The 21,771-nt window shown below is 30.2% G+C and overlaps 2 protein-coding genes across 2 annotated transcripts in view; one reads left to right on the top strand and one right to left on the bottom strand.

The window, feature by feature from the left end:
- Window positions 1-21,771, bottom strand: part of LOC130676217 (follistatin-related protein 5-like) — a 205,507-nt gene that overhangs the window by 158,759 nt on the left and 24,977 nt on the right. The gene's annotated exons all lie outside the window — the stretch shown is intronic.
- Window positions 484-18,133, top strand: LOC130676224 (acyl-CoA Delta-9 desaturase-like). Its single transcript, XM_057482320.1, has 6 exons — window positions 484-635; window positions 10,528-10,740; window positions 12,196-12,326; window positions 16,107-16,312; window positions 16,394-16,576; window positions 16,811-18,133. Coding segments are annotated over exons 1-6 (1,023 nt in total). The 5' UTR covers window positions 484-634; the 3' UTR covers window positions 17,100-18,133.

Raw genomic sequence — 21,771 nt, 5'->3', positions numbered from 1 at the left:
AAAATCTAATAACTTTTCAATCTCAATATTAGTAACATGTTGAGATTGAAAATATTATAATATTATTATGTTACTCTACAAGATGTTTTATGTAATGAAAGTAGATAAATATGTGATTTCAGTAAACTACAATAATTAACATAGTGTTTGAGGTAAGGAAGTAAATAAGTTACGTGTTACTCTGAATAGAGACGTAATAGGTGGAAAACATTTTACTATATATATTAATCCATCAGAATAATAATAATAATACTCTTGAGAAAAATTCGAAAAATGAAATAATAGAGGACTTTTATTTTTTCGAAAAGTGGGTAAAATTTTTTTAGACCGATTTCTTTTAAAAAATCCCCACTCTTTTTTCTAGCCCAGATATATATTCAATAAAATAGTACCTTTCGTTCACTCTCTTCTATCCCCAGTCATTTCTTCTGCCCCTTCCCTAAACAAGGCCCAAAGTCTTTATAAGACAAGAATGAGGCTAAAATCCCGCAAAAATATTCGCATGCTTCAAATCATCGGACAGTCAAATGTTTCAATAATATTATTAGCGATAATAATATTTTTGAAAATTTTTTTGACTTCCCAGACAGTGTTGGTTTAAGTGTCAATTGTTGAGAAAAAAATTGTGTATAAAAGTGAGTATCCCTCATATATTATTTCTAACGATACTACCAAAGTGAAAATTATATTTACAAGTGAAATTTATTTGAAAAATAATTAACCATTAATTTTTTCAAATATTTAATTGTTATTTTATCCTCTAACAGAAAATTAATTTAAATAAAATTTTTTTTTTGTTGAGGTATGAAAATAATCACAATATTTACATACTTATCCAGTAGAAAATAACAATAACGTGACATAAAGCACGTGCGAGTAATTATTGAAGGCTTAATTATTAGAAGCAATTTATATTTAACAAAAGCGGATTAATTAACCTGTTAATAAGAACAATTAATTGTATTAAATAAACCCACTGAACCGATAATATTTTGATAAAAATATTTAAAAATTTTTGTAATATTATCTCTGTTCTTATCTTCCTTAGGAGACATAGTTCCACAATCAAATAAATAAAATAAATAAAAATGAATTTCTATATAAATAACAAAATCCTATAAAAATTAAAACTTTCAATTTTTTTTATAGTTACATTTAATTAAATCAGTAGTTTATTTAATCAACCGGTTACAGACAAGTAATGTCAGAGTGATGTAAAGAAAGCTATCCGCTAAATATAGAGCGATACATTCACCACATCATAGATTTATAATCTGTGGTCAGTTTACTGCGGAGAAAAGTACATACATTTCTCTTCCTGTTCCTCTTTGCGAGCATGATCGGTAGTTTGTATAGTATACTGATCCGCCGACACCTATTATTATAAACCTGAATGGCTCTAATCATCATGTTACGACGTCACGGCAATCTCAAGTGTTGAATAACACGATAACTAACATCACTTACACACGTATCCTCATCTCTACTCGACTTGTATCCTATCTATCCTATTATATTGATTTTCTCCTATTATCGCGGAGTTACGTCACGAGAATTATTAAATTATATAGATACAGATATGTAATATAAGTAAAGAAAGTTATATGCTGGCTTTTTCATGACGCACTACTCTCTATTAATTTGATATGAGTTTGTTACAGCATCAATTTCACTCCACAGATTCCAATGAATTCTAACAAAATAATTACACATCGACATAACAATCTACGCATATATATTTTAATATTTTTATCTTTTCGAGCAGAAGTATAATGACGGTCGTAAAAGCGCACACTTAATAATTTTCATTTGAAATGAAAACTAAAAATAAATATTTATCAGTGATTCCTACGAAAACTTTTAGCATGCAGTTATTAAAAGGTTTTTTTATGAATATTTAATATTTAAATAAAATATTTGCATGCGCATATAAAAGTTACAGGTTTATTGTAAGAGTAAACACAAGCATTGCTAAATTTTTTACTGCCGTCATAGACATTAATGAAAATGTCATTCAGCATTTAAATTTTATGAAAATATTATTACGATAGTGACGAAATTTTTTCAATAACTGATATTTTTATTAAGCACTTAAATATTTAATATAAAAATATAAAACGAATTTAATTATTTATTTAGCGGAAAGATCACAAGAATAATTTTTAAATATTTTTCCTCTATTCATTTTTTATTATTGCTAATAGTTTAAACGTTGCAACGTGATATAGAAACAGGATACTGAACTCTGTGTTTTATCATCCATTATTCTTTCTTATTTTATGACACATTTTATGGGATTTTTCACGATTTATACAACGGTGTTTGTTTCACAATAAACTTAAAAATAGCAAGTCATTATAAAACTACTTTTAGAAATTACATCTATTAATAAAATATAAATATATATACATAAAAGGATATGTTAATTTTTTTCCCTCAAAGTAAAAAAGGAAGTGAAGGGGATTAACTAATAAAAAGTTAATCATTTTGCCTAGATTTAATAATGACGAGATGAATAAGAAATAAATTAAATGATGGATAGTTTTAATCTTTTTATGTGAAATCTCTAGTAGATGAAATATCCCGAGTCGAAATTTTAGCCCTCATTTCACACTCATTTTTGGGTTTTGCCCCTCATTTGATCCTCAAAAGAGCAAAGTGAATCTCATCTCGCCCTCAATGGAGTTTACTGACCCTCATTTCATACTCAGAAACCTCATGCGACTAAACTGAACCTCATTTCGAACTCATAAACCTCATACTGACCCTCATTTCATACTCAAAAACCTAACTCGACTAAGCTGAACCTCATATCAAACTCATAAACCTCATACTGACCCTCATAGAGCCCAGGCACACGTACATATATAGATACATACATACATAAAAGAATTCCGTTTAGAAAAAGACTTAGAAAAATTTCCAACTAAAAAGGACTTAGATAAATTTTAGTATTACCAAAGAATTTAATTTTTTGGGATAAAAATAAAATATAAAAATATCAATTTTATATATATATAAATATACATAATGTGTTAAATGTAGTAAATATGTGTAGTGTTGAATACGCTCGATGTAAAATGAATTTCAATTTAATAAATCTAAATCTATTTAAATAAACTAAAACTAATATATATATATATATAAGTAAATGCATATTAAATATATATATATTAAAATGCATTGCCTACTAATTTTCTATATATAGTAGGGAAAGAGGGGGGGGAATGGGCCCCTTAATTTTGGTCACATGAGGAGCAAAATTTGTATATGATTTCATCCTCATTTGACCCGACACAACTTCACCAAAGTTGGTTATTTGAGGTTGAAATGGGGGCCAAAATTTCGACTCGGGATAACAGGATAAAATGCTAAAAAATAGAATGAATTTATTGATCTTTGGTTCCTACTCACGCATGGAAACAGTATAGTAGTAACCAACCATACAGCGAATAGGAAACCGCGGGTAGATTTTTATTTTTTTTTATTTCTAACCACCGGAAGCTATATACTCATTGAATACTCACGTCACCCATTTAACGATCCCAAAGTGTCTACAATGGACGAATGTGTGATGATTTTCCATGAGGATAGAGTCGTTGGGTAACCAATGGAAAAGCTCATCACATTGTCCATTTTGTACGTCTATATCAATTGATGAAAAATCACTAACACAGACGAGTGATTACATCCTGTTTCAATTTTGAACTTTACAAATATATTGTTTATTTTCTGTTTTAACTCACAAATTGATATTTTTTTTGATGCATCAACAAATAATAAACGGATAGATTAAAAGGCCGAGTGGTATTTTTGTTTTTTGTTTTTTACATGACATCAGTTGGAAAAAGGAATTATAAAAATTTTAGCAACTGCATAAAGCTGAAAATTATTACTGTTCGTTCAACCAAGTAATTAAATTAACCCAACTCTCACTATCTGCTGTGGCACTATAATAACCCATTAAAAAAAGTTATCAATTTATTTGTTGTGACATTTTTTTATTATACTGCTAAAAGTGCTGTGATTTTTTATGGATCGTTAAATAACTATTGGGCAATAAATTTTAGTGAATTGATGTTCTAATGAATTCCCAATGAATCAACTTGCGTGTTGGTACAAGCACTGATATACATGCTCATTAATCAATCGCATTCTGATTGCGATCTACTTTAACATTCCGATAATTTTTAGGCCATTTTTAAATGTAACAAAGAGTTAAAAGTTTTTTTGATAAATAATTTGACTGATGGATTGAGGCAATTGACATTTTTTATTTTAAATTAATTATTTTGAAAATAAATATAATTTAGATTTCACAATATTATTAATTGAGACTAGCATTATTTGGAAATAATTTTTATAGTCATCTTTAAAGTTATTTTTTAAAAAATGATGTGAGGAAAAAAAATTGAAAAGAAGATTTATTGAAATAAATTACGAAAGATCAATTATTACTTTTTCAACAGCCAGTCTACTTAGCAATTAATTTAACTAACTACCCTTGAATAGTTTGTGTGCTGTTGAAATATAAACATTAACCGATACGGTAATTACAATATTTAACGATTTATTATGCTTTCGCAAATGACAGTGCGTTTAGTTTAAAAAAAAAAAGTTTTGCTCTTAAAATTTTCAACACATATGCAGGTGAGAATGTTTGTATTTTTTTTTTCTGACAGCAACAAAAGAAATAATTAATGACGTGTGGTATTTTAATGTCTAAATTATTACCCAACTGTTAACTCATAATGAAAGACGTTGAGGTTAATTTTAGTTGGACTTATTTTCGTCATTTCCTTTCACTCAATAAATAATCCCGTTGGGCAGATGAAAAAATAGTAAAATAAAAATTACATAATTTTGTTGAGATTCTTTAATAGAAATAATATCTACGTTATTCTTTTTGAATGACAAACGGGAATAAAATGCATTCAATCAATCGAAAAATATTATTTTTTTCTTATTCCGTGAATTTTTTCTCTTTTATCTGATAGCTTACGGATGAGTTGATCGCCGCATTTGGCACTCGGGAAATAAAGAGCAGTCAGGAGAAAAAAGATGAAAGGAAGTAGGTATGAAAAATAAAATTCAAGAAATATAATAATAAAAAAACATGACAATCAACTTTGTCTAGAAATATATCTGGTTATTGAAATTTTTTAAAAATGTGTACCAAAAGAATTAAAAAATTATTACAACAAATACTAAAGATAAAAGTCATTAAATATAAATTAAAATTCAGAGATAATAAAATTACTTTCAGTTAAAAAATTATGAAATGCTCAGTCAAAAGTCATTAAAAAAAAAGTACACAGAAAAAACAGATATCTTGAGTCAAGAAAACATTTTTGAAGACAAACGTTTTCGGGAACCAAGTCAAGATTTTCTTGAGCCAAGAAAATTCGTCTTGGTTGGAGAAGATTTCTGCTTTATCTGAGAAAATTTAGATCTCCAAAAAAATTTTCTTGAATCAAGAATATTTACCTTCAGTCGAGAATTTTTTTTTTTGTGTGTATAGAGAAGAGCCAGAGCAAATTTTATTTTTTGAATTTACGTTAGAAGCCCTAGTAAAATAATTTCCGGGCTCGCCTGATTTTCAAACAGCACTTGATAAAGAAGGGATATAAGGGCCCGATTAGATTACATGAACCTTACAAAGGACCCAATTTCATCTCACAGCGACTCATAACACAAAAGTAACTCATCAAGGGCTTTTTTTTTTATTAATCGGGGGTTGACTTGATTTAATAATTATGTCGTATTATTTCACATGATAATAATCTAGAGTAACATAATGGTCAGTTATAAATAAAGTTAATATGATAAATAATTATAGGTATAATTTAATAAAAAAAAAATGTAAATAGATAATACTGATAATGTAAAATAACGTGATAATAGATTGCGTGATTACGTATTTCGAGCGTAAACAAAAGCCTGAATAATGTGTATTATAGAAATTGTGTGCGTATGTGTCTGTATATAGTTGATTGCATAGACAGGTTAATCGAATTCTGATGGGATGAAAATACTCATTCAGGCTCAAATAATAACGTAATTTCATATTGCATTGTTTATGGTGATAATGAACCTAACAACATGAAATCATTATAATATTCCGTCTATAGTTTTGAAAATTCGATAGACTGCCAGCTATAAATCTCTTTAGCTATTACTGATTAACGTAACTACACTGTAAAAAATCACCGGGGTAAGTTCAAACGGTGTAGGTGTTAAAATCGGCCGTGTTAAATTTCAACACCGAAAGCGGTGTGAAAATAACGCCGCCACCGGTGTAAATATTCTGTACCGGTGTTAAAAAAAAATGTCCGGTGTTAAAATAACGCCGCTGCCGGTGTAAATACTCTAGACCGGTGTTAAAATAACGCTGCCGCCGGTGTAGATATTCTTTACCACTGTTAAAATACTTCACTTTGTAAATATTTTTACCTACTCTTTTACCTACTAACTGATATTTTTTGTGTTTTATAATCTTTAAAGTTATTACTCCAAGCGGACGCAGTTTATCCTGCCTTTACACCGGTATTACTCCGCTTTTACACCGGTTACCCCGCTTTTACACCGATATTATTCCGTTTTTACACCGGTTACCCTGCTTTTACACCGATTTTACTCCGCTTTTACAACGGCTACCCCAATTTAACACCGGTGAATTACTCCTCCTACACCGGTGTAATTTTATTTTAACACCGGGCGTAGTTAAAATGAGTCCATTTTTAACACCGCTCTTTTTACAGTGTATAAGAATATAAGAATGATGTTGGGTTAAATTTTTAATTTTGTTAGTAATCTATACAGTAAATTAATTCGATACTGGCTATTATCAAATATGACTTTATTGGTTCTGCTGGTGTGTTAAATCGATAACTCATTTGCTTAAATAGTCAATGACATAATATGATTGATAAAAAAATAATAAATAAATGAAGTCGACTGCGATTAATATAAATTGCGTTGAGAGATTGCAACCTCGTCCACGAACTTGAACTCATGTGTGTAGACGTACACTCACTCAACTGCGAAAAATCCGGTTTATGGTTTGTATATGTGAAGTTATCGACATAAGCTACTGCAATTAATAAAAATAAACTATGAATTTTTATGTAAATTCAACTTTTGCAAAATTTATGAGTGAAATTTGGATGTAATTTAATTTTATTTAAACTATGAATACTTTATTAAATTTATATTAATGTTAAAACGTTAAAAAAAATTAAGTCGCTACAAAAAAATGAAATCAGATTAAAGAAATCGAAAGCCGAAAATCAGGAAGTGAAACAAATAATGAGATTAACATAATAATAAATTAACGAAAGTAGTTACCCGAATTTCTAGAACCGAAAGTATGAACAGTAGAAAGCTAAAAGATTGAAAAAACGAAAAATTAATCATAATTTAGTGAATTAAAAAAAATATATAAATAATCTAGTATTTGTATCGTCGCGGATTTCTCTTATAATAATAATAATAATAATTTCACTGATGGGTTGCTATAATTCTGATTGAAGTGATTTATATCGATTTTACATAGAGATTATTCTCATATAGAATTTATATACCCGATGCCAAAAGGAATATTGTGTAGTGAGAATCAGAATCGAGAAAGACAAAATGTACCAGAGTAGGACTCAGCCATTGTATAAAACCTAGCTATATATATATTTATATCCAAGCTTTCACCTCATCCCGATATTTTTTGTAAAATAATCTACTATTATTTCATTGGACATCCCTTTGCAATTCCTCGCGGCAGTCCATCGATATTCATTCTTTATTTTTTATTCAACGATAGGATTTAAAGTTGGAAATAATATACATATTTTATTCATTTTTAATTCTTTAATATTTACTTCTGAATATCCGAAAATTCCTAAAAGTGTTCCGTTGCGAAACACAAATAAAAAAAAATATATAGGGGAGGGTGGGGCAGAGCGGCCCCCCTAAGCCAATAATTATTTTTTGTGGCTTTCAACCATAAGATCACTTTACTTTTGTCCTATTTCGAACAAATTTATGGACATTTTGCCAAAATTCTGAAAAAAATTTTTTTTTTTTTGTGGGGCAGAGCGGCCCCCCTTCAAAAAGTGATAAAAAAATTTTTTTTTTCGTTTTTTTTTTTTTTTAAATTGTTTTCATCATTAAGAATGTATTTCTTTCTCTTGACAACTATTTTTGGTTTTATATTACTCGAAAAAAATTTTTTAAAGCGTAAAAAATCGTTCACTCTCGATTACCTTAATTACTAATTGTTATTTAATAAAAAAAAAAATCAATTCTATAATTTTACTTTATTTCAAAAATTTATCAACTAAAAAAAAAAATTTCATTTTTATAAATTTTTAGTGACCAAATTTGCCTCTTCCATAGAGAAACGGCCGAAAAATATGAAAAAATAATTTTTTCGGAAGTTTCGGCTGGTCCATTTTGCCCCAGGTGTTATGCGTAGGGCTAGAAATGTGGAATTATAACAATTTTTTTTTAATTTGACGATAAAAATATGAAAAAATCACTTTTTCAAAATTTTGGGCTTGTCCATTTTGCCCTAAATGTCATGCGTAGGGGTAAAAATGCGCAAACATATCAGATTTATAGTAATTAGTCGAAAAAAAAAAATTTTTTTTTTGGTCAAAATTTCAGGGGGGCCGCTCTGCCCCACCCTCCCCTAATTAATGTATTTGCATCAGAAGCTCTATAAATAATTGTAATGAATAATAATAATAGACATATTCGATATGTTAATAACAGATATTAGTTTCGATATAATCGATAGTTGAACGACATATATTACGCGTAATGGTCTATAATATGAGAATATATAAAATTTTATCGGACTAAAGTTGAAGCTGAAGTGACTCGAAGCGTGCAGACAAACAAACTTGCCAAGATACAATCAAAGTTCAATGAACAAGAAGTTCGATTATGCAAGTTCATGGTTCATTACTATATTTCATTTTAATACGCGAGCACGTACTAACCATTAGATTAGTTTAAAATCCAATTCCCAACAACGAAAAACTTGATGTTATATATAACATTATACCAATATGTTCTCATTCCTCAGAATATGCGAATTACTTATAAAATATAGAAATGGAAAATTTCCGGTTTAACGACCACTTTCTTGTTATAAAGTTTCATTTCGTATTACACGAGAATTTAATATTAATTAAAATTCTTATAAACCCACTAAAGACTCTTCAATAATCGTAAAAGAACTAGCTTCAAACAAATACAATAAAAAGTACTTCCGAGCTGCAGAAAAAATAAAAAATTCAACTTCATAAAGAACTTTTTACTATTACACTATATCTAGTTTCATTTTTTTTTTTTTTCCAAATCTTGCAATTAAGAATTTAAGAAAACTCAAGTACTATTTACAAAAAATAATAGTTATTATTTTCAAAATGAAATTGAAGTATCCTTTAAAATTTGACCTGAGAAAATTTTTATTGACGAAACTAAAACATAAAAAAAAAAGTTATAACAAATAGTGAAATATGAAAGGATTGTTTGTCAAGAAACCACATGACTCATGACCTCACGGAGTTTCTACAGTATTTGTAATGTCAAAGGTTAAACATTCGTGATGATATATATGTATATGTATATGTATAATGTACGTCTCTGAGCAAACACTTGTAACTAGCCCCAGCGGGCAAACTCCACCGGAAGACCATCACAGAGTAGAGGCCCTTGAGTCAGGAATATTTGGGGTGAAAATGTGTAGGTGAGATTACATATGATATGGAACGAGAGAACGGACCACGGCTCAACGACATTTTGAGCATAACATCACGTAATGTATATATATGGATAGATGTATATGCGAAAAGTAAAGATGAACGTGGAGCTTGAGGCGCATTAAAGGCTAAAGCAGCTACTACACACATAATAGCTATATATATATATAATAGCTATATATATATAATAGTAGAAGCCAGTGTGGAGATGGTATGCAGAACAGAGCAGAGCAGAGCAACGAGGGATTGCATAATGTCGGCTTCGTTAACGCTTTAACGGCCAGAGTGTTAGACTATGTGCTCTAGAAAATTTATTACACTTTTTGAATGTCCGACAGTTTTCACTACTAGTTTTATTATTCTGTCTCTCTTTACTCTGTATCTTTCATAGAAACGGTTTTACCTTGATTAAAAGAAAAACCTAATTTCAAACTCGTCGGGACAAACTTTTGCCAGAGGTTTTGTCGTAATTTCAAAAACTTTCAAGAGAACTGTAATTATTTTGAGATATTACTCTAAGAAAATAGTCCCATTGAACTTTTATAACAATTGATTTAAACAACAATTAAAATTCATTTCGGCTCCGTTTTTTTCCCTTCTTACAAATAAATTTAAAAGTTTGCAATGTGTAATACAATTAACCCGATTTTTAAATTAATTACAGGGATCAGAAAGAAAATAATTACTTTTAAAAAGTATAGCAGCGTTTTAAATTTAATTATTATATTGTTTTTTTAATGTAATTGAATTTATTATGTTCCAGTGTACACATCAACGGTAACACAATTTGAAGAGCCGCCTAAAAAAAAACCTGTAAATGAAATCACCGTGGAACCAATTTCAGCAGTGGATGAACCAGCAGCCGAGCAACCTTTAATCTGGCGAAATATAATTGGGATTCTGATACTTCATATATTTGCTTTTTATTCATTTGCAACAAAATGCCATGAAGCAAAACTGTGGACATGGATATTCAGTAAATAAATTTACTTAAAAATAAAATTATCACCTTTGATAAAATAAAAATAAAATTAAACATTGAATTCCTCAATCCCAACAAAACTTTTTTTAGCTTATTTCCTTTAAAACCCAAGACAGTAAAGTCCACGTGACTAAAGTCCTGCATAGAGGTTGAAACGAGAAACGCATTCGTAAAATACATCATTCCCTGGAGGAACGTGAGGAATACATTTAAAGAAAATGAGGCTGCCAACTCGTATCACTCTCTTTCCTTTCCTCTTTCTCTTTCTCATCTACACCTATTCTGCATCTCTATTTATCTCACGGATTTCCCTCACAGTTTTCTCTTTCTCTCCTTGTTCTCTTACTCACTATCTGCACACAGTACCTTCCAATACTCTCGTCAACATGTACGTGTACAGCATACGCAAAATCTTAACAACTATACATTCATACATATGTATAACACATATATTTTAAGATGCACCAAAAGCAACGCTCTTTATATTTATACTTCCACTATCTATTTTTCTCTCCAACCATTTCCTTATTTCCATCTTCATCTAGATCTCCGTGAGTATCTTTTTTGCATTGCTTGAAATGGAGCCCGGAAATCGCTCTTGAATATCCCATCACTTTTCCGAAGAGACAAATTTTCAAAGGAATTACTTGTTATAAAAGTCTCCTTCGAAAATTATTACACAACAGTCTTTATATTATCCAGACATATATAAATAACGAAATATAACAATAAATGTACGTAAAGAAATACGTTTTACGTCATCATCAAATCAATAATGTAATTCCTCATTTTTAATAAGTACACAGAAAAAAAGGATTTCTTGGCGCAAAAAATTTTTTCTTGTTCTAAGAAAATTTTTACTTGACCCAAGAAATTTTTTGTATTATAAAGTGAAAACAAAACTTTTTTTGGGATAAGAAAAAATTTTCTCGGAACAAGAAAAAAATTTTTTAGGCGAGAAAAAAATTCTTGAGCCAAGAAAAATTTTTGTCTTCAATTCATCATACAAAATATTTCTTGCGCCAAGAAAATTCTTTTTTTCTGTGTAATCATCAGATTATCGATGTAATTTTATAAATCACTTTCAGGTGAATAATTGATAGTGTCGATGCTTTTTTTATCTTCTATCAACGTAACAATAATCGATCGGTAGAGGGTGCGGTGATATAAAATGGGCCAATGACAGGTCAAGCAGTGTCATTATATTACGTTAGGTCGTGGATAGCTGATTGTGACTACTTAAACGTGGGACGTGATCGAGTATCAAGAAAATCCTGATGAACGCCTTTAATTTTTTCTTAATGATTCTTAACTGACCAATTGACCCAAATTTTTAGTCCGACTAAATTAGTTCAAGTTTCGGATGTAGAGCGAAGGAAAAAATTAGTTTTAATTGATGAAAAAAATAAAAAAAAAAATTAGGATATATGTTAAATTTATTTTTTTCAGGTCCACTTTATGGAATAGCCGCGGGCGTGGGAATCACTGGTGGAGCACATCGACTATGGGCACACAGGAGTTACTCAGCAAAAGTACCTCTCAGAATATTGCTGGCATATCTTTACTGCATGGCTGGGCAAGTGAGTACTACTTTAACAATTACCATAACTAACTAACAAAGTCGAAAAGTTATTCAAATTAATATATTTATAACTTACTTTTACAAACTTAATAAAATTTATTCATGTGAACAGATAATTTTAATTTATATATATTTATGTAGTAAGACTATTTAGAGTGACAAAAATCATCAACTATGTGGAAGTTATTTAATTGAACGTGATAATAAAAACTTGGTTACGTTCGACTTTTCCAATCATGCGGTCTTGAGAAAAGTGAAAGACGTTATTTTCCAGAAAAGGAAGCAACTTGTACTCTATTCCACTCGATATATACATTATTTCCTTCAAGTATAGCCTCTCATAGCCAGTCACATTTCTATCTCTTTATATTTTTAAACGTCGAAAGTTTAAAACTTTAAGTACATCTCGATGCCACTTGCTCCAGTTACATACTTTTATTCTTTTATATATTCACATATTATCTCCATCCATATCCCCCTCACTTTTCAATTGTCTTTTCCTTTTTTTTTTTTTAATTTTTCTTACTTCTCAGTTTTATTTTTAAGAACTTTTATTATATTTCATCGTCTTAAAGCTTATAAACAGTAATCAAAGAGATAATCCGGTGTTTAACGAAATCCAATAATGATTTTATAAAGAGTGGATTTGAATGTGATGCTTCGATTGGTCTGCTAAGCACTATTTTCATCCTCTTACATTTTTCTCTTATTTTTGTTTTTTTCTTCTTCTTTTTCTTCTTCTTCGCCTTTGCCATTTCTCTGGAGCCTAGAGTCTGTGGTTGGATTATCCGCTCTGGGATTTGCACGACGACCTATCTCACTTTACGTATACCACCTACTCCAGCGCTCTAGCTCTACAACTCTACAGTTTTCCAGTTTTCCACCCTCGACTCTTCCACCAACTTTCCCACCTCTTCCTAATCCATCGCTACTCACTTCTTTCATCTTTTTATACGTAAAATATTATTCAACTATTGCTCTAGTGATTAAAATCACTGTAAAGTTCGAAATTAGGCAAAATTTTTTACCGACGACATCCCGACACAAAATTACTCCGTGAACAAAACTTAGTGCGTATGTGTGACTCCAGACTAATCAGGCAATTTAATTTCACCGTACAAACCTGATCTCCCATGTGACTACTCAAGTTTTCGTGATAAATATCGATATTCGACCAGGCCACGAAGATAATTTGTGTTCCAACTGTGCAAATTGCCAATGAACGTAATAATATCCACGTAATAACTGACTTATTTATGTTTTTTTTTTAAATATTAATAATGATAAACTTTCAATTTTTAATAAATTTTATTTTGAAATCATCAATTTTTAACCACCAGATCTTTGGATTATTTAAATGTAAATTTAATATTAAATGAAACTCTCCGAAACGCTCATAACAAATTTATATAAATGCTCGTTTAAATTCTGAACAATTGCATATAATCGAAAATAAACTCGTTTAATTACAAATGACAAGTTTGATAGCTCCAAAATTTCGAATAAAATATCCAAAGTGTATTTACAAATTTGATCGATCAACTATTTCTGGATTGAACGTTTGACCTATTAACTAAGCTCTTCGTAATACTATTTTATTCATCAGTTAAATAATAAATCACATCACTTCTATTACAAATATAGATTAAACAAAGATATAAAATGGCAAACATCAATTTTCCATTTGTTTTAAAAAGTTTTATAAATAGCAATGCACTTATAAAAATAATACCTGGAAAAATAAATAAAAAAAGAAGACTCGGATGAATAAAATGCAGGAAATTGTAGAGATGTATCTGAAGCTGGAGGCTATTTCAGTAACAGGGCAAGAAATGCCGAGTGGACCGAGATGGAGGTGGGACAGGGCGCGACGTAAAGGGAGTAAGACGTTATCGTACACACGTATCGGAAATAGGTAGAGGGGTTGCAAACCGAAGCGAATTACTGGGTTCACCCCTTTACCCACTTTGGACTATTCTGATACTAACACACACACACACACAGACACACACTCTTGCACATAGACTGTATCAGAAAACAAGAGGGAGAATCATGGTATCGTACGTGCAATTTCGCGAGTCGAAGCAAACAAATATTGGTTACAATAGTATATTACTATGGGCGGGTAACCGCGATATGTTTTACCTCAATTGCTTACGTGTGCACACGCGGAATAAACTCGATCTGCACGAACAAATACCTCTTTTACTCTTCACATATAATGCGCTTACTCAATTCTCATAATCATAAATGCAATAGTCGTTATTTCATTATACAAACATCGTATGAGTCAAAAGGAATTAGTAATAATGTCATTATCAGAGCAGCACAAAATGTTGTTTGATAAATTGACATTTTAACAAGTTGTTATTTGTATAAACTTGAATAGTGACATTGTAGAGTGCATTAAATATTATGAGGGCTTGATAACTAGACATTTGACGATTTTGATGACGCTACAAACAAAATTGTACAAAGGATTTTAGAAACCAGAGTTATATACCAATCTATGAACATTGCGCTGGATACATTCACTATAGAGTTTAGATAGTAACTGAGCTAATTTTCGGCATCGATCTGACAAGCGTTTACTGTAATGGGTTAATAATTTCGATTGCTGGAGATAATTAAGACTGCAGTTACACAACGCAGACATGGAAGTTGTTCCTACCTTTGTTAATTGAATTTAAAATTTTATTTTGTAAATATTTTATATGCGCTACAATAAATTTAGTTGGTTGTAAGTAAAACTCGCTTCATTATAAGTCTAAGTGATGTTAATAAAAAAGTTTGCTCAGCAATCGTTATTATGATGATGTTTGTAAAACTCAAATGAATTTATAATTAAAAAAGTTTTAAAAATAATAAAAATAATTTCATCGTTTAAATTTTAATTTATCAACTTTTTAACTCAATGAAACGAAATATTTTTCCATGTTTATCCGATACTTTAATTAAACTGAACCAAGAAAAGGGATAAAAATGTATCAGCGGTTTAATTTTTTTTTTATTTGAATTTTTTAAGACCTAGGAATTCATCGAAGAATGTTGGAAATTAAATAATTTGAATGTCCCAGATTCCGACCGTGGTTTTAGAATTTTTCCTGTACTTTTGCTAAAAGTATTTATTTTTAGATTTATGCGACAGAAGACTTTGAAAGCTTTGAACGTACTCTCGGAATAATTACGTGAAATTTTCAGAAAGGATTTCTCCCTTAGCTACAAAGTACTTGGTCAGTTTCCATATGTTTTCCTTGTAACAAAGTTCTACTGGCTGACCTAAGGTTGTGGCTTACACAGTAAATATACTTTACCAGTTTATCGTAAGGTTGCATCGTCCAGCAGCCACAAGTGAAGTATATTTATGTTAAACTGATATCTGCTTTGTACACATGCCAAATACTGCATGGCTTTTGTAAAAGTAAATAAACTTTGGCAAATTGCTATGGCGGATAACGAGTTTTTCAAATCCTTGCAATCAGCTGAAAAGTTTTCATCGAATGTGAGACTGAGAAAGATGACAAAATATAAGTGAGATAAAAATCTTTCAAAATCGGACGATAAACTTTTCAGTTCTTTACAAAGAATGGATCAAAGAAAATCTTAAAATTTTTTTTTCATCAAACTGATTGTGAATTACTGACACAGCGAAAAGAAAGTCGAAATTTCTATCTATTGATTTATTTTATTTTTTTAAACTTTACTGATAATTATCGATTGCGTTTTATTTTAATTTATCCCTAAAAATTACTCAAGTTTTTATTGGGTTTTATTTCAGACACACATGTCAAAATGGATTCGCGATCACAGAACTCATCATCGATACACTGAAACTCACGCCGATCCTCATAATTCAAACCGTGGGTTCTTTTTTTCACACGTCGGTTGGCTTATGATGCGCAGACACCCAGCAGTTATTAAATACGGAAGTAAAATTGACATGAGTGATGTCAAGAGTGATCCAGTTATCAAATTTTTTGACAAGTATGCAATTTATATACTTGCAAAATAGTAAATAAAAACTTTCGTTTGAATATTTAAATTATGTCTATTGAACTTTTGAAGGTATTACACTCCAATCATGCTATTTTTGGCCTTTGTGTTGCCAACACTGATCCCTGTTTACTGTTGGAATGAAAGCTGGTCCATAAGCTTCAGAGCTGTAATTATTCGGTATGTGTGGTTGCTGAATGCAACCTTCCTCGTCAACAGTTTTGCTCACATGTGGGGCAATCGTCCGTACAACAAGTAAGTACCTAAGCTAGTTTTCAAGCTGACCCTCGATACCCAAAGGATCCTTGAACAATTTACCGTCCGATCCTTGTCTCTGATGGCCTTCAAACTTGCTATTGTACCCACTCTATAAATTTCCAGAGCAAAACTACCAAACTCCAGCTATTAAATGTTTTACAACTTTATTATACATTTCACAAAAGCACTGTGATTTTTTTTTTTAATTATAATTTAAAATAATTATTTCAGAACAACAAAGCCCACGGAAAATCCAACAGTCGCGTTTTTCACGCTTGGTGAGGGTTGGCACAATTACCACCATGCATTTCCATGGGACTACAAGGCCGCTGAATTGGGCGCTTACGCTCTCAATCCAACGACAGCATTTATTGACTTTATGGCGCGGTTTGGTCTTGCTTATGATCTTAAAAAACCAAACAAGGAATTGGTAGAGAGAATAAGTCGCAGTAAAGGAGACGGAACCGAAAGTTTGTGGGGAAATAATTATCATTCTCACCACTCAACAATTGTCGAGTAGATAAAACGGATGAGGAGATTTTTTATATTTAAAATTTTTACGAAAATATGTTTATTATAAAACACTTAAATTTATTTTTATAATTTTCTTCACTTCAATTGTTCGGTAACAAGTGCTTTAATAGAGTTAGGCAACAGTTGGCGACAACATTTAATATATCTATGTATATAATTATAATTATGTTAAAATTTTTGAACCGGAGATAAATTTTGAATTTCACTATAAATTTAATTTGAAAATTTTATGTTTGAATACTCTCACAAAATGTTTTAAACAATATTCAAGATAAAAAAAAAACACTAATGTTTGATATAACAAATTTTGATGTTGATAAATTTATCGTGAAATTTAATTTATCGTAAAATATATTATTTTATCGAAACCTATGTTACGGTACTTTAATAATAAAAACAAGCAGAATAATAATATAAATCTATAAAAATATTTTCTAATAAATGTTTTATAGAAATTACTCGTGATAAAAAAAAAGGCAACATAAATATTTAACAAAGTTGTCGATTTAAACGTTACGTAAAACGTATTAAAAAAGAAAAGTTTACATAAATTTATGCAGCAGTCAACTCACGTAATAATAAAAATGAAGTAAATAAACAGTTAAATGATTCATATGATGTAATAAAGCAGTAGTATATATTTTTTAAAAATAGTGTATTTCACAGTTGGTGAATACGTTAAAATCAATAGTCGGATATTTTCTTTCACGGTTACTTTAACAAGTTTCTTGGCAAAATGTCGTGAAATTTATAAGATTCAATATGTATACGGTCAACCGAATCTAAGTGAAACCCAAAAAGGTTAAGAAGCTTCAGCCCAAGAAATTGTTAAGACTTTAAGTATATGTTATATATTTTTTTAAATTTTTCATCAATTAATTTTTTACAATTTTCTACGTTTATTTTATTGTTTATTTTTTTATGTGGATAAATATAATTTAAGTTAAAGATAATTTAATAATTATGTAACTACATGTATTTGAAAAAAGTGTATTTAGCAAAATAAATATTTTTACCAGAAAAAAAAAGTTTTTTGTTGTAATATTGCTTTATAGCTTTCTGTAATAAAGCCAGTAAACATTTATACCATCAAATTGATTGAACTTAATAAATCCATATTACTTCCACTCGAGAATGTTCATTCAAAGAGAAAAATTATGTTTTGTCGATTTTCAATAATTCAATTCCTAAACCCTTCAATTTCATAGTAGAAAAAAAATCACTATATTACGCCTCATTTAATACACATTTTATCGTGGCTCATTTACATAGAATCCGTAACTCTCTTGATCGAATACTAAAAAATAATCCAACTATATTACGACATAAAAAAATACCTTATTCCGCATAAAATTGAAACGAATTAATTCAAAAAATAAAATGGAATTCTGGAGGTCGTTTTTTAATCAACATGTGATATTTTCTCACGAAATAAACGCGAATGTTGATAAAAAATGTAAAAAAAGTATAACGATAAGTATAAAAAATCCGTCAACGTTTTGATGAAGACAAAAAATAATGTTTAAGATGAATTGGAATACTACTGCATCCAGTTGATAAGACGGTGATAAAACTGCACGGTCTTTCTTCATCACACTCTTTCTTTCTACAATATATATTTTTATATGTTCTTTTTTCCGCTGGGTCGTTTGCTACGTCATGAAGCTCTCTGACACAGCAGAGGATAAAAAAATAAAACGGGTAAAAATGTCACAGAGTAATGTGTATAAGAGGGTGAGGAGATCTCTAGCTTCATGGCATCAGCCAACTAAGGAATCCCATTTGGAGTGGCTCGAGAGAGTTTTGGCGAGGCAATGGCGAACGGGCCATAACTGATCCCTCGTAAAAGAAAATAAAATTAAAAAAAAAAAAAGGAAGACTAAAATAACGGAAGCAGGGTGACTGCACAAACCAAGGGTACGGGAAATGACGTCATGAATTTAAAGTCCTGGATAAACCGTTCTATAATCCGTAATTTTGGGAAGAAAATTTAACAAGTTATACGCTTGCTGGTTATAAACGGTTATGTTATCCCAAGAAAAAAAAAGTATGTATCTTTTTCCCTTTGTTTTTATACTTTGTATAGCCTCTTCCATAAGCTTTTTTACGGTTTTTTATAACGAAAATCTCTTGAAGACAACGACTCTATATGCAAAATTTAACACGTTTCTTTCTTAAAATTTCTTACGGCTGACACCTATAAAATACTCGTTAAAAAAATACAAATAAATAAATAAAATGTGTAATTCTATAAAATTTTTATAATTCTTTTGTTCTTTTATCTTAGGAAAAGTTAACAAATGAATATGCGGTTCCACCGACACATTTAACTCCCCTCTTCTTTAAAAGTATGACCTAAACTAGGTACACAGAAAACGAGAAAGAGGATGAGAAGTACGTAATTAAAACGACGTAGTGAGAAATGCCGACAATGAATCACGGCCTCGAGACATTTATACCCCACGAGTATAAATGATGTAGTAAAAAGAAAAGGCGAAAAAAAAGAAGAGAGACTTCAAGAAGTCTTCTGAGACAGGAGATTCCGAAAAAGGAAGTCAAAGATATAGCTTGGCGCAATGAATAAAAAAATAAAGTGAAGTGAAAAAAGTACTGCTGTTGTATGCCGTTCTCGTTACGATAGTACAGAGTACAGAAAATTCAAGTACAAGATCTTTAAATTTTTTATAGAATGAAAAAACTTATTTTTAACTTCTTGCTATCGTTTACTAGCGAGTCTCGTAAATCGTGTGGATACCTCATTAAAAGGACTTTACCTCAAAGAAACGTGATACTAAGATTGAAAAGCAATCAACGGGCACGAAGCTTTTTTTTATTCGAAACTTTTGAATAAACTTTGAAGAATAAAAAAAAAGCAAGAATGAGGCTTCACAAATTGCTACTGCAACTCAGCAACTAAGGCAACAAAAGTATTATTGATACTTACAGAAATAAATTTTATGAAACAAAAAATATTTATGCGAGCGCTTGTTCATTATTGAGAACTCTCTAAAAATGAATTAGTGAAATTCACTTCGAATTAGTGAATATTCACTGGGAACCAGTTATAAGTATACCACTGTTTGAATAAGTGGTATACTTATAGCTGTAAAAATAGTGAATATCCACTGATTTGCAGTGAATTTCACTGATTCATTTTTAGAGAGAATGTAAGAAGCCTCAATAAAATATCATGAGTTATTTTTATAAATAGGGGAGGGTGGGGCAGAGCGGCCCCCCTGAAATTTTGATCAAAAAAAAAATTTTTTTTTTCGTCTGATTACTATAAATCCGATATATTTGCGCATTTTTAGCCCTACGCATGACACCTGGGGCAAAATGGACAACCCAAAAATTTTTAAAAAGTGATTTTTTCATATTTTTATCGTCAAATTAAAAAAAAATTGTTATAATTCCACATTTCTAGCCCTACGCATAACATCTGGGGCAAAATGGACCAGCCGAAACTTCCGAAAAAATTATTTTTTCATATTTTTCGGCCGTTTCTCTATGTAAGAGGCAAATTTGGTCACTAAAATTTATAAAAATAAAATTTTTTTTTTTAGTTGATAAATTTTTGAAATAAAGTAAAACTATAGAATTGTTTTTTTTTTTTTATTAAATAACAATTAGTAATTAAGGTAATCGCTGGTGAACGATTTATTACACCTTAAAAAATTTTTTTTTTCAGAATTTTGGCAAAATGACCATAAATTCGTTCGAAATAGGACAAAAATAAAGTGATCTTATGGTTGAAAGCCACAAAAAGTAATAATTGGCTTAGGGGGGCCGCTCTGCCCCACCCTCCCCTATAATAGTTACAAATAATTTAATTAAAGTTATAGTCAGTAAAAATATTTTTTTATCAGTGAAACAAAAAAGTTTATATTCATCTATCTCATTGCCCACTAGTTTGTCTCCTTTACGTTTATTTCTGGTTCATTTCACTCCCTCGAGGCAAGTTAAAAGAGAATAAGAGCTATAAATTTAATTCCACGCAATCGCCCTGGCGGCACTGCCAATCTTTCGTGAAAATCCTCCACAAGATACAGTCCAATCAGAGGTGCAGCAAACTCAGCAGAAAAAACATTTTCAGCGGAAGAAAAAGAACTCGATACTTGCTAGTGTATAAGAAAAGTAAAAAAAAAATAACAACAAAGTTGCGGAGAAAAACAACATTTAAAAAAAATAAATAGTAGCAAAAAAATAAAAGTTGAGTTTGTGTAATATAGAAAGTATATCGGGTCTGCATCTCTGGTACTTCACTATTGTTAACTAATACACTCCCAAGAATTCACTACACACCTATCTGTATGTTACACAAAAGCGGCCGATATTCTTTTTTTCGGTTCGAATGCAACCTCTTCCTATTGTGTACATTTAAAGAAAGATTCAATCCTCAACACCGTATAGAAATTGCGCCAGCAAAAGGGAAGAAAATATATAATTCAATGTATTTTGTACCACGACAGCGTCTTTTTTTTTTCTTTTTTCTTAAGTATCTTCAATTGAAGCAAAAGAATTTCTACACGAGACAAGTTGTCGTTTGTAAGTAACGATTTTTTGCTGTTGCAATTTGTTGGTTTTTATTCTGTCAGTTCAATTTTAAAAGTATTTTACAAATCGCAAAACAATTTATTACCTTTAATTAAATAACTCCA

Source organism: Microplitis mediator, chromosome 10, assembly GCF_029852145.1.
Source record: "Microplitis mediator isolate UGA2020A chromosome 10, iyMicMedi2.1, whole genome shotgun sequence".
In the NCBI taxonomy this organism is placed as follows: domain Eukaryota; kingdom Metazoa; phylum Arthropoda; class Insecta; order Hymenoptera; family Braconidae; genus Microplitis; species Microplitis mediator.
This window is presented reverse-complemented; position numbering and strand designations above follow the sequence as displayed.